General features: G+C 42.0%; 1 protein-coding gene across 1 annotated transcript in view; it reads left to right on the top strand.

Moving 5' to 3' along the window:
* Window positions 1-4,355, top strand: part of nrip2 (nuclear receptor interacting protein 2) — a 29,890-nt gene extending 25,535 nt beyond the window's left edge. Inside the window, exon 6 of the mRNA XM_080491791.1 lies at window positions 2,843-4,355. Within this exon, the coding sequence (XP_080347917.1) occupies window positions 2,843-2,959 (117 nt within the window). The 3' untranslated portion in view covers window positions 2,960-4,355. The remainder of the gene's footprint in view (window positions 1-2,842) is intronic.
* Window positions 4,356-17,362: the final 13,007 nt, after the last annotated feature.

Genomic DNA, 17,362 nt, shown 5'->3' with positions numbered 1-17,362 from the left:
TATTTTCTGTACCACTACAAACAATTACGATTGAAAACAACGACAATCTCAATATGAAGCCAATTTTAATAAAACCTTCTGGTGCAAAATACAGTCAAATGTCCAAAAAGCTCCTCCTATAGCTGTTGCATTATGGGTGTTTTTACAAACTCACCTGACAGCGTGGCTTTGAGGGCTAGTTTGATAGCAATGAGGTAACTGGCTTTCATGGCACCGCCTGCTGTTAACAAACAACAGTCAACAAGAAAGTTAAGAGTCGATTCAATCAGTCGGCTGGTCAGTTGCTCTGTAAGCGTCTGCCACTACTACGTACTACAGAGCCCTCAAACAGGGATTCCCTTCGACAGTGGTCGAGTGGACTCGTTTTAAAACTGCAGTGGAAAGTTAGAAATATGTCCTCTTGCAAAACAAGGTCTGTTTGTCAGTACTTTCACATGGAGGCAGTGTAGAGCGATGCACAACCACATTCAACTCAAAGACCCTCCACTGAATGGCAGCTGCTGCTGCTCGTGGTACGAACGTTTGCGTTCTCACAAACTATAGACAATATTGATATAGCGTATATATCGATGGCCGTAATCTTCGCAGCACGTCTGTCGTCTTCAGCACCCATTCCACAGACAATCCCAAGGTGCTTTGCACGCGGGAGGATATGACATCATCATGAGAAACAGCCATGGTCTCTCCAATTGGGGGAAAAGATGGAAATCTCTGCCAAACTCAGCATGAAACTACGGTGGCCCAGATGAGCCAACAGCACAACGCACCAACAAAAAGCCACACCAGAAGTGCATGGCAGTCAGAGAACAGACCTTGTTTACCATTTTCTGGCGAAACCAAACAATAGACGGCGGAGCACTAATACAATGTTAAGACAATTTCAACACTGCTGATTTCTGAAAACACACAACGTCATCAATCACAATCATCGAGCAGCAGTGTTTTACATTTCATTAAACTCTCTCCTCATCAAAATAGTCCATCCGCTGGCGCACTTCCATTGTGGCTTTCTGCTGTTGCGTCGTGCCTTTGGCCCTTCTGAACCACTGTATGAAACAAAGTACAAATCATTTAAAAGTACACTGATCCCACACATTGAATTACACAGGAGAAACTCATTTTCACAAAACTCCAAAACCAAATGCCAAAATTCAAGTGTTATTTCCTGCAATGCGCCGAGACTAGTGATACACTGATACCACTTGTTGTTGTTGTATGAGTACCAATCCTTCGCTACTTGCTGATACAGAGTGCTGATACCAGTACTTATTAAATGCCATGAAGCCCAATTTATACTCCATATGCAAACAATACTCAAGAAAGAATGCCTGTGTACAAAAAGGTGGTTTTAAAGCAACTGCACATGAATCTGAAACATTTCATTTTGAAAATGTTGCTGTTGGAGTTTCTTCCTTTGATTTTTATCTAAAGAAAAGTCAGCGGCTTTCTAAAAAAGGAGCCTTTTAGCAGCTCGCCGTGCAAATAAAAGTCAGATAAGCTGAGATCCAGGACGTTCTGTGACACTTTTTTTCCCCCCATTGTGCACATTTGAAAAAAAAAAAAATTACATTTCACGCCAAACATGGGAGCTCTCCTTTTTTCTGTGCAGTGTGTGTGTGTGTGTGTGTGTGTGTGTGTGTGTGTGTGTGTGTGTGTGTGTGTGTGTGTGTGTGTGTGTGTCTGGTTATCATCAGAGAAATCTAATTAGACTGGGACTTCAGGGTGTGAAAGGAACATGAGCTCTAATTTTGTGAATCAGCCCCTGAGGACTTCAAGAAGAATATTTCAGCTCTTGTTCTCGACTCTCTCTGCACGTTTTCGTGAACAGTGTCAGTAATTAATTAGGATTAGGGGCATTGACTCGCAGAGGTTTAATAGAAATGTTGTTTAACAAAGGGGCTGCAGAAATAACACGCTCCTGCTTGTTATGCTGAGAGGCAAAAGAATAACATCTTCACCTTGAACGTTAGAATGGGATAAAACAGCACAACTCCTCCCTGAAGCTTGATCACTCTTACAGGGAATATTTTAACCTGAAGATTGGATCCCATTATTATTGGTTGTTGTACGTCGTGATTAACGTCCCAGGAAAGCTTTTAGTCTCTAGGAGCTTTGCAGTTTATTCTGGGTCTATGTTTTCGTTCACAAGCATGATTCTTGACTATTTTTGTTCATTTTTTGGCTGAAACAGGCAGAAGTTTCCATCGAAGACAGTGAATACAGAAACATTTAGAGCAACTGAAAAGCCAAAAGCATCCTTCTGGAATTATTGGAGGCAAAAAGCCAGTTTATGCGGCGCTGTTGTCATGTAAAACCGACAACCACAACACAATGGAAGCTTCCCGTTTGACGGGGCCTAAATGTCACAGCTGTCCGTTACTCCCTAGAAAAGCTGGAGGAACTATCATTTCATTTTAAAATTTGTGGAATGTAGAGACGCAAGGTGCATGATCGACTTTAATGCTTTGCAAAGGTGACTTAACCTCCACTACTTTCTTCCTTCCTGCTGTTGAAGACATGCATGCTGATGGCACTACAACCAAGATTTTCTGGAGGAATCCCAGGAGAAACTCCACACAAACTGACTGAAATAACTAATGTTCCATCGTTAGGCAACATAGAGATTTCATCCTTTAACCAAGCATGCAGCATCGAGATGAAGTGACTTTTCCTTCTCGTGGTGTTAAACTGATATTTCTTCAGCTGTAAAATGATCCGCTATGTCACAGCTTTGTCTTGCACGATGCATATTTAATGGCTGTATCCTTTAACTGTACTTGAGATTAGTCTGGCGACCGTGCATTAATTATTCAGCGTACTAATTCTGTGACTCCTCTGGCAGTGCTGTTTGGATCTGAGCCGTCGGCTGCTGAAGCTGCAGGGCTGCGGCGACGAGCTGCCCTTCCTCAACCCTTCGATCGACACCCAGTGCCAACACGACACCAACGAGAACCTGTGAGCCCCCACCCAATCGCCCCCGCCATCCCAGAGAGGAGGCCTCTGTTCCCGCGGGTGTGTCGCGGCGCCGTTTTGTGTCCGGGCCGTCCGATCACAGCGTCCCTCACTGCCAGAACATGGACTCGCCTCCTTCGTTTACATCTTTATGTTTCGGAGGGTGAAGACGTCCCGCCATGTTTATGTTCAGTTAGTCGAGTTCACAGAGCAGAAAATCCACTCTGTAACTTTATTAATGCTTCACAGAAAAGAAAAAAAAAAATCTATTTTGAACAACTCCTCAGTAGAACTGTTTGGCTATAAATACGCCCTCTACAAGGAAGAAAGACAGTATTATTATATAAATTGAATTTTAGTGGAACGTTTTGTGATTTGACTGTGGACAAAAAAAACTATTTTAATCATCAATAAAATTTGACAAATATTAATCCCAAACTCAAAATATTTTGCTTTGATTATCATTAAAGGAATAGTTTCATGCTTGGGGACGTAAGGCAGCGAGGACAGTTTCTACTATAGATTTAATATGTTAAAGCTCATTTCTAATCGACACTAAAGAGACGAATGTACGCAAACTCTTAGAAGGATTTGTAGGAGAGAAAGCCACAACTCCAGATTAACATGAAGTCATAAAAGCACATAAAACATTTTAGTAGTCTTCTGTATTAGTTGACAGATTTTTAAATGAGTAAATCTGTACTTTTCTCTACTTTCGCATACATCTTGTTAAAAATCACAGGTTTAAAAAGATGGACTCCTGCAGGGATTATGTATTTTTATAAGGCAGTTCTGTAGTCTCTGACCACCTCAACAATATATGAACAAGAGTTTCCATAATTTTTAGAATTATTACCATCATAAACGCAAAATACGAATGGAAACGCCACAAAATGAATACGAAAGCTGCAACACACATACAAATGTCCATAAAGCAAATGGAAAACACTTGCACGTACAAAAAAAACCCACTTCCACAAATAGAGAAGCGTCAACATGACTGCGAAAGACATGAATGCAAATTTCATGACTATGAATGCAAAGTCTACAACATGGTTATGAAGCTGCAACATTCATCAGAAAACCCACACAACAATACAAAAACCAACAACATGAATGCTGAATCCATTAAATTTCATAGAAATAGGAGAAATACAAAAGCAGTACCATCAATGCAAATGCTTCTAGCATGAATGCTAAAACCAATTTGGTGATCAAAAATGCTCACAACATGCACAGAAACGACCAGAAAACAAATACACAAGCTGGAATACACACAAAAGTCCATAAAGCAAATACAAAAGACTCCCATGCACGAGCAAAAGCAAATTCTATGAATACAGAAGTGTCAACACGACTGCAAAAGCCCACAACATGATTACAAAGCTGCAACACTCATTGATAAAAACCCCCACAGAATATAACAAAACCCAAAGATATGAACACCGAAGCCATTAAAGTTCATAGAAAAGCCAATTAAACAAATGCTAAAGCCAATATGGAGGATACAAAAGGCCATCACATGATTGCAAAAGCTGAAACAACAAGGCAAAAGACCACAACAACCGACGCCTTTCCAGTGGGACTTTTACGCATTTGTGTCGTGGTCTTTTGCATTGACGTTGCTGCATTGTGGCGACGCTTCTGAGCATCTCCCCAAACACCAAACTACTCCTTTAAGAATGGCTGATCAGAAGAGTGTCTGTACTCAGGATGCTCTGTCCAGGTTTCTGACGTCTCGTGTGAGTACGTGAGGACTTCTAAAGAAAAGCGTCACGTCAAGGATTTTAAAATACAGCAGCGTTCATAAAGTCCCTTCAGCCTCCTCTTCCCCAACATGGATCCGTTTTCCGGCCCGTCATGGCAGCACAGACTGAATTATGATGGTTCCCTGGAGTAAAAATAGAGTCTGGGCCAGCCGGCCAAAACCGTTTGAGTCAGACTCAGAAATATCAAAACATTCCATCTGCATGACTTTATAAAGTTCTGCCTTTCTAGAAGTCTGCATGTTTGTGTACCAGTTTGATTGTGTCACGTTGAGTCTAGACGGGCTGGATGTGTGTGTGTGTGTGTGTGTGTGTGTGTGTGTGTGTGTGTGTGTGTGTGTGTGTCATGAGTTAGAGCAGAGGGGGGTTTCTGCTCCCGTTTCACGTGGGAACAAAAAAAAAAAAAGTGGAGACGTTCCATCTTCTCCCAAACGGTGGACCGCGCTCCGGTCACAACGAGCTGCCTTCCCCCCTCTGCCTCCGTCAGGAGATCCGCTCATCTTTTTCTTCATCCATCATGTGTCTGCCTCCTTTCTGATGGAGGTGAATCACTTTGGCCTCGTTCACACTGCAGGTGGAAGTGGCTCAAAGCTCTTTACCCAGTTCAGATCTTTTTTTAGCCACAATCTAAACCGCGTGAAAAAGATATTTTCAGATCAGATCCAGGAAACTTTGATATGTGCTCTTAAACCTGATTAGTTTTTTAAAAAATTTTTGTTTCAGCTCCATAAAAGTTTCAGATATTTTGAAAACGATAGTGACCACAGGTGGTTTCTTAATGTTAAGTCTTAAAAACTGAAAACTATTCATTAAGAAAAGCAAAAAATGAAACCCAAAACTGTTGAGGGAGAAATTTCGTCTTCTGTGACAGAAATAACACAACATTATTTCACTGGGAAGTCATGTGGGACTGATTCCAGAGTTCTTAGAGGTTTGGTCTCTCACTAGGAGTTTGCAGTCGATTGAAACTCAATTTAGTGTTTTTTATCATCTGCTCTTCCTGAGCGTTTAATATGTTGATGAACTATGAAATATTTCCAAGCACAACTGGCGGCACACCTTATGTTGTACAGCCTCATTTACACGACAACGATCGACTGGCAACGCATCGTTTTTTACGTTTTTGCTCCAGGACAGTCGTCACGAATGAAGGGAGGACTCAAAAAGCCAGACAGAGCGGGTTGCAAGACAAGCGGAAATCGCAGAAAAAATCCCCCTCGAATCTCATGATGGAACACATTCGAACTCAACAAGACAGAACTCGACCTCTATACACACACCACTGGCACCAGGTGAAGACAATCACACACTCAGGCACATGTGAAACACATCAGAAAAGCAACCATACATGGGGAGGGGAGGCCAGGGAGTCTGAGCATATACACCTGGTTCAGAGCTACTATGAGCATGCCAAACCTGCAGGGAGCAGTGTAACGAGAACAAATTGTTACGTAAAATCTACTCTGACATGCAGGAAAGACTACTGACTGCGAACTTGTGCTCGTGTGCAGAGCTACAGGTTGCGTTTTCTGATTTTTGTCGTTTAGGTTTTCATTAAAAAAACAAACAAACAATCAGCCGTGTCACATAAGCTTTGCTTGGAGCCGCTCCTGCCTGCAGTGTGAAGGATTCCGGAGTCGACTCATTTGCTGAGGCTAAATAAAGAGATGCCGCTGTCATCTCTGTGTTTAATAGTGAGGAGACTAAACTGCCTGGGATGTCTCACTGACGGCCGCCACGCTCTGCTTTAAAAGAATAAAATGGAAATAAAATAAAAATAAAAACACCTGAGCCTGCTTCTGATCGTGCATCAGTTTCCATCCAACCTCTTCTTGCTGGTCATGTTCCTTTCTGTTTGATGTACTAGTGACCTTCCTATGGCGAGTGAGAGGAATCGATATACAGAAATTTATTTTTGGTGTTTTCTGTTTTATTTCTTCTTCTGGACAGTATTTTCTCTGCCTAATAAAATATGTATTCTGGCTAGCTTTCTTTGCATTCTTAATTTTAATGTGGAGCGACTCTTCTGATGAACACACCTTTTGTCCTACCAGGACAAATTGAACCACTCTGGAGATTATTTTAAATGTCTTTATCGAACTTGTTTCCAACACGTCAGCATATTTTTATTTTGGAACGCACGGTATTATCGCCTATAATTAAATACAACTTATTTTTGACTTTCATGATGGGAGGCACACAAGATGATGGAATACATCCAGGTTTAATCGGGATATGGAGTTGAAAGTGCTTTTTCTAATGGCAGCAAAATGCTATAAACCTTAATTAAACTGAACAAATAGTCATAATTAATTGGGACAGAGTGAAATATGGAACTGTCCATGTCATATTCAGATAAATATATAGAAGAAAACCAAAGGCCACGGGTTGGTGCTGCTGGTTGTTTCTGACTGACACATATCAGGATGGCTGGTTAGTATCGTTTGCAGTTTTACTAGTAGACTGATGCTCATCTGGGGTTAAAGTTAGTATTTTGTCCAGTGTTTGTGGAGTTTTAGCAGTCGATTTATACACATTCGGCATTCCGCGTCGATTACTTTCATTGCAGTTTTAGTAGCAGGTTGATGCTTGTTGGTGCTAAGGTCAGTAGTATTTGCAGGTTTTGTGCAGTTTTAGCAGCGTGTCGATACAAGGTTTGCCGTGTGCTTCACACAATCGCGGGCAACAAACACTGATGGAGTCTGACAAGCGCAGAAATACAATGCACCATTAATGAGAGCAGAAGGTGGAATGTCTAAGAAAATCAGTCACAGCAGAAAAAGCCATCCAGCTTTGCTGCCGCTTTCGTTGGGGGACACATCTGGATCAGTGGAGTCTTTCATTTCTGGTTTGCCACGGATCTTTTCTCAGCCAAAAAAAGAAAAGGAAAAAGAAACTGCCTTCATGATGTCAGAGCTGTCAGGCAGAGCCTTATTTGTGTGTGGGTTTCCTGCGCCGGTAAGAACATAAAAATCCCAACAAACCCTGTTAGAGCAGATTCCCTTCTCTCGTTCTGCGTCACTTTCCACACCACATCCTGTCACAACTGCAGCTCTCGGAGGAAAGTGCTAGAAAACACGGTGCAGCGTCTCAACGGCTTCATCTCAAAACCACAAACTGATGAGTGAAGCTCGTGTGCATGGACTTCATGACCTTTGCAGCAGCAGCAGATCAAAGACTCTCTGCATGAAGCGCGGCTATGACCGACATCTCTGCACTGATCTGCAGCTCATAAAAACGTCCAGCCGGAGGACTAAAAACACGTAATAACGCAGTGCGACTCTGATCTCCAGCGTCTCATTTCCCTCCAGCAACGAGATCTTTGAGGTGTGCACGGCTATCTTCGACTGCGAGCTCTGCTTTGCCTCCTCTGGGAGAGAATATCTGGATAATTATGGGGAAGCTGGGTCAGACATGCGTGGTATTAATAAGTGAATGCACAGTTTGAGTTATAGCCTCGACCTGCTTCCTGCACAGACTCCATTACATACGACAGAAGGTCACCTGCAGATGCTGTTTTAGCGCTTTGCATTAATCAACCGATATCCTGGACATTCCTTTATTGGCCGTAAACATTATGAAAGGGAAAAAAATGAAAACTATCAGTCTATAAATAAAGAGGGAATTTCTTGGGGACTGTTTCCAGCAGCAAATTGTTGCGTTAAAGTTCTTTTCTTGTGCATCACAATGTACTATTTCATTTTGATTCCTTAAAACCTTTACACCTGTTGCATGCTGGGAGAGTTTTATTGCATGCTGTAAACTGATGTCGATCTGCACTGTGGCAATAAAGTTATTGAATCTTGAATAAATATCTTGAACTGGGGGTGAAAAGTGGTTTTCCAAAGGCAGAATGGTTCATCTGCGCTCATGTCTGCATACAAGAAGTTTGAAGCAGCAAGTGTTGTGATTCATCATTATCTAATCAAAAATTTTTTAAAAACATCCTGCAGTGATTTCTTCTTTAACTGATCATTGCTGCACATGCTCAGATGGACAATGAGGACAACGTGTCATGACTCCATCTTCTCCTGGACTTGGTAGTTTTATAGTTGACAGTCACCGTAGTAATGAATGTGACATGAAGAAGATTTGAATTCTGCTATAAATTCACGGAAATGTTGGAGTTCAGCTCCACAGGTCAGCGTGGGCAGACGGACTCCGTCGCAGACCTTTGATATGAGGCTCAGCCCACATCGCAGCCGGTTTACTCCCACACCAGCGAGAAGTCACTTACTCCACGAATAGATCCCTACATCCTTTCACCCTCCCTCTGTCAATAGCCTCTCCTCCTCCTCCTTTGTGCCGTTCGCCCAGTCTGCAGGGAGGATGCAAACGTACAACGTGAATTCCAACACAACGGGACTGACCGGCGGGCATTAACCCCACAGAGAGGCAGGCGGGGAGGCTGCGAGAGGAGATATCGATTTGTGGAGAGGCGGCATGTTGCACCAGAGGAGGAAAACCTCCACACAGTGTTTCCAACAAGACAACCAAGCCATCAACTCATTTAAGTCCATGTATCGTCGTCATTTTATACCGAAAATAATGTTCTCCCACATTGATGTTGACTTGCTGCTTCATCAACAACAAATCCTCTCGAGAAAAGGAAGGTTTTATGTTTGTTTTTCGATACAAAAAATGCATCTACAGAACTGTGCAAGTCTCTAAAATAATCCAGGCAATTAAATAGTTTGCTAGATGTTTCATTTTTGTGTGTATGTAGTCATTTCCCCGAATAGCAGTTGTCGTTACCGGAGGGCCAAACGCCTTGTTAGTATGAGAATCGTGTGATTCAAGGGGATATTTTGCAGATTGTTTTGTGCTAAAACAGTGTGGGATCTGTCATTTTGGATGATGTTCTGAGTCAATAAGCGTCTTGGCGTTCTTTCTTAAGGCCCCGTTAACACAACAACAAATACAAAGTGTATCCGCAAAACTTTCTTCACTTTTGGGGTGTTCGTTTACACGACACCCGTCTGCAGATCCACTGTATCCGCAAAGCTTTTATCCCGGCTCCCAAGGTGGAAAGATTCTTTCACGGCTGCGATTCTTTCCTGCAGAGACTGCCGGAGGCGACAAAGCTCTATTGCTGCGCACGCGCATCTCCCCGCCCACCCCCCCAGGTTTATTGCGTAATGTTGTCTGCACACGTCTGTGTGGTTTCAAAACAAAAACAAGCAACAGCACCCTCCCGTGGCCAAGCATGCTAACTACATCATTTTTTCCAGTGTTTCCTTGGGAACTAACATCGTTTTCAAAACAATTCCATGTGAACGCAAAACTGCGAAAACGATGTGTTTTCACTTGAAAATGTTTAGACGGGGCCTTAATGCTTCGTGACGATACAGTAGACTGATGCACTGCTTGTGGAGCTAATTTGCAAAGTTGAACCCAAGCCTGGATTGGACAAGAGCAACTCTACTTTTTAATAAATGGTCGCGCAAGATCCTAAAGATTTTGACTCATTCTCACTCCCGATTAAAGCAATATAATGGAAACTCAATGAAGAAAGTTCAGTTGTGAAAACACTTTCAACTCCAGGTGCTTTATGTCCTTTAGTTCGTATGCTGGCGCTCATTCAAAGATTTTCTTGAAACGAGAAAATAAATGCAGATCATGTTTGTAAATGACTCAGTTAACATGATTAAATGGATAAACCTGCAAAAAGGCTCCCGCGTGTACTGAATCAAAGCGAATGTAAGCGTGCAGGTGGAGAAGCACATCTTGTTTTAAGTTAAAGGGAACAGGAGTGATTAAAAGCACTATCCAGCCAAGTCCAAGGTACAGCAAGCACTTTGGCTTTCATCCTTCAAAGTAAATGCTTCTCTGAAAGCCGCAGGATTGCTGAGGAATAAAGAAGGAATACTCCCAAAAGCTTGTGAGTCAACATTTGTTATCAAGGTAATTATATGCAAATTTGAGGGACACAGCGCCGCATAACAACCGGGCTGAGTGAGGTTCAGTAAAGTGAACGTTGGAAAGCTTCAGCGGTCATAAAACTTCAATGGAAATTCAAATGATTTCAGAGGAACGAGCGTGAATCAGTTTGATGGAACAGAAAGTCTTCATCCATCCAGCTCGTGAACTGCTTTTGTTCAGCTCAGGGTCTTTTAGAGGTCACCGGTTCACCACAGGACAAACACAGGCTCTGTTCACACGACAACGTTTCGAGTGAAAATGTGTCGATTTCGCATTTTCGTTTCAGAAACATTTCCCATTTAAACGGCAACGCTTTGAAGACGATGTCCATTTTCAAGGAGATGACAGAAACGCTCTGACACTCTGGATGCCGCCATTGTCCATCGACCATGCACGCGCAGAAGAACTTTTTACTACGGCCGTGGTGATCGTGCGCAGTAGCAACGTTTTCAAAAATTTGTGTGTACTCCATTTCATCAGAGTGTTTTTCCCAGTTTTCACGGAGAAAGAGTCGGAGCCTTTCATATAAAACATGTGTCTTATATGTTATAAAAAAAAAAAAAAGACAGATGTGTTTGTTCGCCAAGAAACAACTGAAGAAGAGGATCAGCCGAGGAAACGCTTCTCACTACAGTAACATCAGATCAGCTCCTCGTTTTCAAACATGATCAAATCAGAAGTAATAACAAACAACACAAGTATAAATCACACTGAGCAATATGGCTCATATTCCATATGCATGAAGGTGAAGAACGAAGAAGCGTGTTAAATCATTCGTCTGTCGGACTCTATTCTCGCTGCGTCACTGAAGATTTCATAAGAGTTGTCTTCATCAAAGCAGTTGGAAACCGCGACAAGAGGTCTCATTGTGTTGAACGTGATGAAGTTTAAAACTAATTGCAGTGTCCCACACATTCATATTGTCATTTGTTAAAAGGAGTCGGAGTTTCACGTCTCAAAGAAAACCACACGAATAAAAAAAATGTCCATCAGACCTGGTAAACTGCTTCATCCACTGGCGTTTGTCTTCACTGTCACGTTTAGGTCCACATGGACCCGGACCCATGAACTCTCTAAGGAAAGGAGGCTCAATGCGTCCTTTATAACCTCCTTTAGCCTAGGAAACAATGATGCTTCCTTTACCAAAGGAGACGAGTTCATGCTGCCTCACAATTCCTTGCAGCGACAACATTTGAAGAGACTGGCTCATGCGAGCGTTCAGGGAAACTCAATGACTCAACGCAGGTATGTTAAGTTACCAATGCAATAATCTGCCTTGAACGTTATTTATTCACGTGGCAGCCGTTTCACTTTAGTTCCTCTTTTCCTTTGATTTCCATTCAACCCTTGTGATATTTGAGATTATATCAGCGGTTATCGGTTAGAAATGTGCTTTTTGAAGTCCATTTTGTGACATTTATGTTTTTTTTTACCACGGCTGATGTCACCAACCTGCGCTGCCGGCTGATTATTATTATGTCACCGAGTGGAAGTGTGGTCCGGCTGCCACAACAACGTGATCGCCTTTTCCTAACTCCTTTAGGAAGTCTCCTAACACCTTTCCTTAACCTCATGACGTCATCCACGGGGTTAGGGAAAAGTGGATAGGAAAGAAGAAAGGAGGGACTACTCAGAAGCACCTTAACAGTTAAATAAATAAGATTATACAATACATGCAGAGGTAAAATAATAAGACCTAAAGTGAAATAATAATAATGACAAATAAAGCTCAAAATGAAGATGGAAAAATACTAAATAGGTATTAAAATTAATCTTAAAATAATAACTCATGAAATGAATGAAAATAAAATTCTACTTTAAAAATAATAATAAATTAAATTTGAAATAGAAAAATTATAATACAGATAAAAAACGGCAAAATACAAAATTTTGATATGAAAATACATCTTAAACAAATAAATAATTAGAAAAGCAATTATAATTTGAAAGTCCTAATAAATTAAAATTGAAATAAAAAAGCAATGGCAAAATGCAAAATTTAGGTAGTATAATTTTGAATTTTTTTTAGAATATCAAAATAATGAATCAAAATTAAAAAGTAAATAAGTCATAAAATATAAAGTGTTTTGTAACTGAGTTTAGAGAAGTGCTATCCAAATAGTTATTATTGTTATTATTATTATAAAACATAAATAAAAAGTAGAGTGACTCAAATGAATAAATAATTATGTGGGTATAAACATGAACAGATAAATAGAAAGGAGCGAGAGGGGGAGAGAGAAAGGACGACGGAAGGAAAGAGAGAAAGAAAGGAGTGAGAGTGAGAAAGAAAGAAAGAAGATCTAAAGTTTTAATTCAAATTGAAGCATATACCTGCTGTGTTTTTTTCTTCTTTTTGTCTCAGAGCTGCGGTGCTCGGCCCTCTTTCAGTTTGGGTGTTTCTTGCGTTTGCATGTTCTCTCCCTGTGTGAATGTGACCCGCGATGAACTCCACTCCTCTATCATCCTCAAGCACATGAAGTGTTTTCAGACTTAAAGAGGACCATTATGCAGTCGGGTTTGCAGCAGCATGTCGCTCCACTCTCAGGACTGCGAGCTGCCTCCACAGAAAGGAGGCGATTGTAGAAAACGGTATAATCAAGCCGGCTGTTCGATTGCCATCCTCTCTCCATCTGCCGAGATAAAACTACTGAGGACTATTAGAAGTGCTTGGTGAGCTGCGAGCGCACGGCCGTGATGGAACTCCGCAGAATTAAAGCCGTGGGGGGAGGCGGCGCGGAGCTGGTAATCAGCGGCGTCGCAGGGAACGTGACAAAAGCTCATGTCAAGTCTTCCTCCACTGTGACGGTCTGTCAGTCAGGATCACAGCCACGTTTCGCTGCTTAGTTTACCGCCGGCCACGAGGCTCATGGGTAAAACCGCCGGGCAAAACCTACAGACGGAGGGGAAAACAAAACGCTGCATTTCCCTCTGAAAACATGCTTCTTGCCATTTTCTGCACCTCCTGCAGCCTTGAAGACGAGCTTCAGCCAAAAACTCTAATTAATGTTCTTTCAGAGCGTGCACATTATTTCCCATAATTATCCCTCCCGTGTTCCAGCAAACACGGCCATTTGTGATTCATCTGCATTGTACTCGAGGTTTCCCAGACGTGCACACGGCCAGCAGATTAATCACGAGCTGCCGCCGCCTGGATGCTGCAATCCAAGTATAATAGCTGTATGTATTCCTGTGAACGCCCTCTCAGCAGGTGAAGACGTGACGCAAATGAAAGAAGAAGAATCCAGACCGAGGAGAATATTAAGTGTCGGAGGAATTAGAGCAGACGTGGCGAGAGCTGTTAAAGATTCTGAGATGTTAAACGGGAGGATTCATGTGAGCTGGGCCACACGAGGCCTCCTTCATCAATCGACCCGATGCTTTGTCACATTCACCGGGAAGTAAAAAGCAACGCGCTGAGCTGAAGCAGTCCTGTCATGCTCAGAGTGATAAAATGACATTTATCGCAACAAACGTATTGAAGTAGTTATGTCAGCGTGCATGTATAAAGTCAAACCACATCTCATCGGTTTATCAAATTAAAAATCCACAAATCGACTTGGTTGGTCTTGTAGTTGAACAGAATCATGATAAAGGACCATATCCTTGAAATAAAAACGTGCAAAACAGCCACAATAATCATAAAAACTTAAGTGCAAAAGTCACAAAAACGACCACAAGCAGAGAAAGAAAACCACAGAGAGGAAACAGAGCTCAGATGAACATAAAATTACTGAAAAGCTACAAAATGACCCAGAAAATGAGAAAAATGAACAACCGGAGAAACTGCAAAAGATTTGAAAAAGGAGAACAAATGGATATAAAGTTCACAAAGAGACTCAAAACGCAAATATTATATTCATTTATTTCAAGCTGATGTTTTAAATGAATTTTCTCTGTGTGCGGGAATCTAAAGGAGATAAACTCGGGTTTCACGCCGTTCTTTAAATAAAACTCTTGTTTATGTAACGAATCGGGGAGCCTGAAGGCAGCATGGCGACTCGCTGTCAGCTCCTATTGACTGAGACCAGCTGACGGGATGTTTTACCCTGAGGAATCTGCTCCTGTACAGATGGTGAAGTCTCGCTTTATGTCGACGACTCAACCTTTTTTAATCTGCGGCCGTCTGAGCAAAGAGACACCCTGATTTTAAAGGTCACCAAAACTACAGTTACAGTTTTAGTTATTTAAAAAAAAATGCAGATATTTATGGAAGAAGAAGAAGGTTTTTAGAATTTAAACCAAACGTATTTAATACAAATAGAAAAAAACGTTTTTTGGGTTGAACAAAAATCAAAATAAATATTCTGAAAAAAACAAACAATACAATACAAAGAAACAGAAAATACCAAAATCTAAATATTACAAGTTAATGGTTAAATTAAAAGCAATTTGTAAGATTACAAAAAGCACAGAAATAAATGTATAACATTATAACAATTGATGATCAGAAATATACTGATATGGTCCAGGTTAATATAGATTCAATATTAGTCAATTAATAAAAAAAAACAACCTGCCCAGTTAATGAGGATGCAGAGTAATAGAGGCCATATACAAACATAACGTTTAAAATGTGTTTTAGTGACACGGTAACCTTCAGTGATTCAAGCCTGCACACTGTATGACAACAGTCCCAGATGGTAACATCCCCACAGCCCCACTCCCAGATGGCGAATCCCTCCACTATAAAAAACCACACTGGGCTCCGTTCTTCAGTCAGCGGCAGAAACATTATGACTGGAATAGATGCAGTTAAATCCACCGAGAGGTCAGTCAGATCCTAACAAGGACATTAACCCCGCGTGGTCGGGTCACGGGGTCGGATGTCTCAGATGAGTTTCATGCTTGGGGGGGATTTATCAGAGCAAAAGTCACAGTCGCACTGGATTCATCAGTGATGCGTCTAAACCCACCAGGCTGAATCCATCCACATCTGATGGGATCTATAAGAAAAACAACAGCGCGTATTCGCTTGACCATGGATGGTCATGAGCGTGAGCTTACTGCACAGGAATGCGCCTCGCTTATAAGGACACGATGCCGCTGCACACAGGAAGTGTTGATGTTGGGATATAACTGCAATTCATGCGATCATATCAACGACCAAAGCAATAATGACTCATGGGCTCACAAGCAGTCGGCCAATTTGTGATGAAGCGTGAAATGACCTAGTTAAGAAAATAACCAATGGACGAAGAAAGACCACTGTTGTTGGGAAAAACAAATCTCGAATCACAACGACATTAACATCACCTGCATATGTGTTTGTATTTATCGCGAATCATATCGTTGTCATCACAATAATTCACGTTATCTTTACTGAATGCCGAAGAAAAATCTGCATAACACAGCACATCTCAGGTCCGACCCACTGGTAGAACATAGATGCGAAACACAAGTGGGCCCAGGATGGAGCCTTGAGGAACTCCATAATTGATTTTCTGAAGTGATGCCTGCTGCTCAAGGCTGCAGTGTACTGTGTATTATTGGGTCAGTTTCATCACACCTTCTGCCAGGCTAAAGAAAGAAAGGATGGATCTTTCTAAATTATGTGTGGAAATGTCAACGTTTGCAGGGAATTCCTGCAGCGTGGCGATTCCAGGCCCAGAGTAAGGAGATGTCCAAAAATCTTAACATCTTCACATGAATTCATCAGTTTAAGAATACTTAATGGCACCTCAGTACCAATTAATTTATGTGGATATCAAAGTTTTGAATGTATTAATTTAATGTGAATTTTTATGTTTTTTGCCTCGTTTATATGACGTTTCAAGTAAAAATGCATCGCTTTGGTGTTTTTGTTTCAGGAAAGTTTGGCGTTTACACAGCAACATTTTGAAAACGATGTCTCTTTACACGGAAACGGCAGAAACGCTGAAAACGAGGTCGTTAGCATGCCAGGCTACGAGTTACACCACTGTCAACACTGTAAACAAACACCAAAGCTTTGTGTTTTCGCTCGAAATCGTTGGCGTGTCAACGGCCCCTTAATTCCCTGAATCCCGTCAGAGTGTCACTGCTCCTGCAGTGGATGAGCAAGTTTTTTTTTCTCATTCTGAACATAAAACAACAACAAAAAAAAACCCACACGAGGCACGAATAAAGAGGCCGACATGTGAAGCCATGATCTCCGGAGTAAAGCGTGGCGTTCACAGCATCTCGTCTCCAAAGGGCAGGAGAGACGAGAGACTGTGACTGCCGAGGACACCTGAGCCTGTGTTTGCCCTCGGTTACACAAACACACACACCGCTCATTTAATATTGCATGAGAGAGACGGAGGCAGTCGACATAGGAGGTTATAAGATCCTCCTCCTGGGAACAGTGGGTGATTGGGTGATCCCCCCCCCACCCCAGTCCTCCCAATCCTCACGCTGCTCGGCTCAGAGATACCACTGCTCCCATGCCGCCATGCTAATTTCATTACGTAACAAATGTATTACGTAACATCTGGGGCGTCTTCCAGATGATACGGCTGATAGATCAGGCAGGATGAGCGGGGGAGCTCCTTTTCCGTGGCTCGTCAGCACCGATTGACAGCAGCAGAATACCTTCTGTTGATCTTATTCACTGTCAAACGCTCACTGGTGAGAGACCCCCCCCCCGTGCTTTCATTCCTCTCTCGGGTTTGTTCAAAGTAACCCGGCTGGACGGAATACCAATGAGAGAGTGGGGCAATGTGCAGGGATGAGATTAGAGGAAAACACAACACGGACACGGA

The sequence above is a fragment of the Lipophrys pholis genome (assembly GCF_963383615.2).
Source record: "Lipophrys pholis genome assembly, chromosome: 22".
NCBI classification, from domain to species: Eukaryota; Metazoa; Chordata; class Actinopteri; order Blenniiformes; family Blenniidae; genus Lipophrys; species Lipophrys pholis.
Note: the sequence above shows the minus strand (reverse complement) of the source record. Positions and strands in the feature narration are given on the sequence as shown.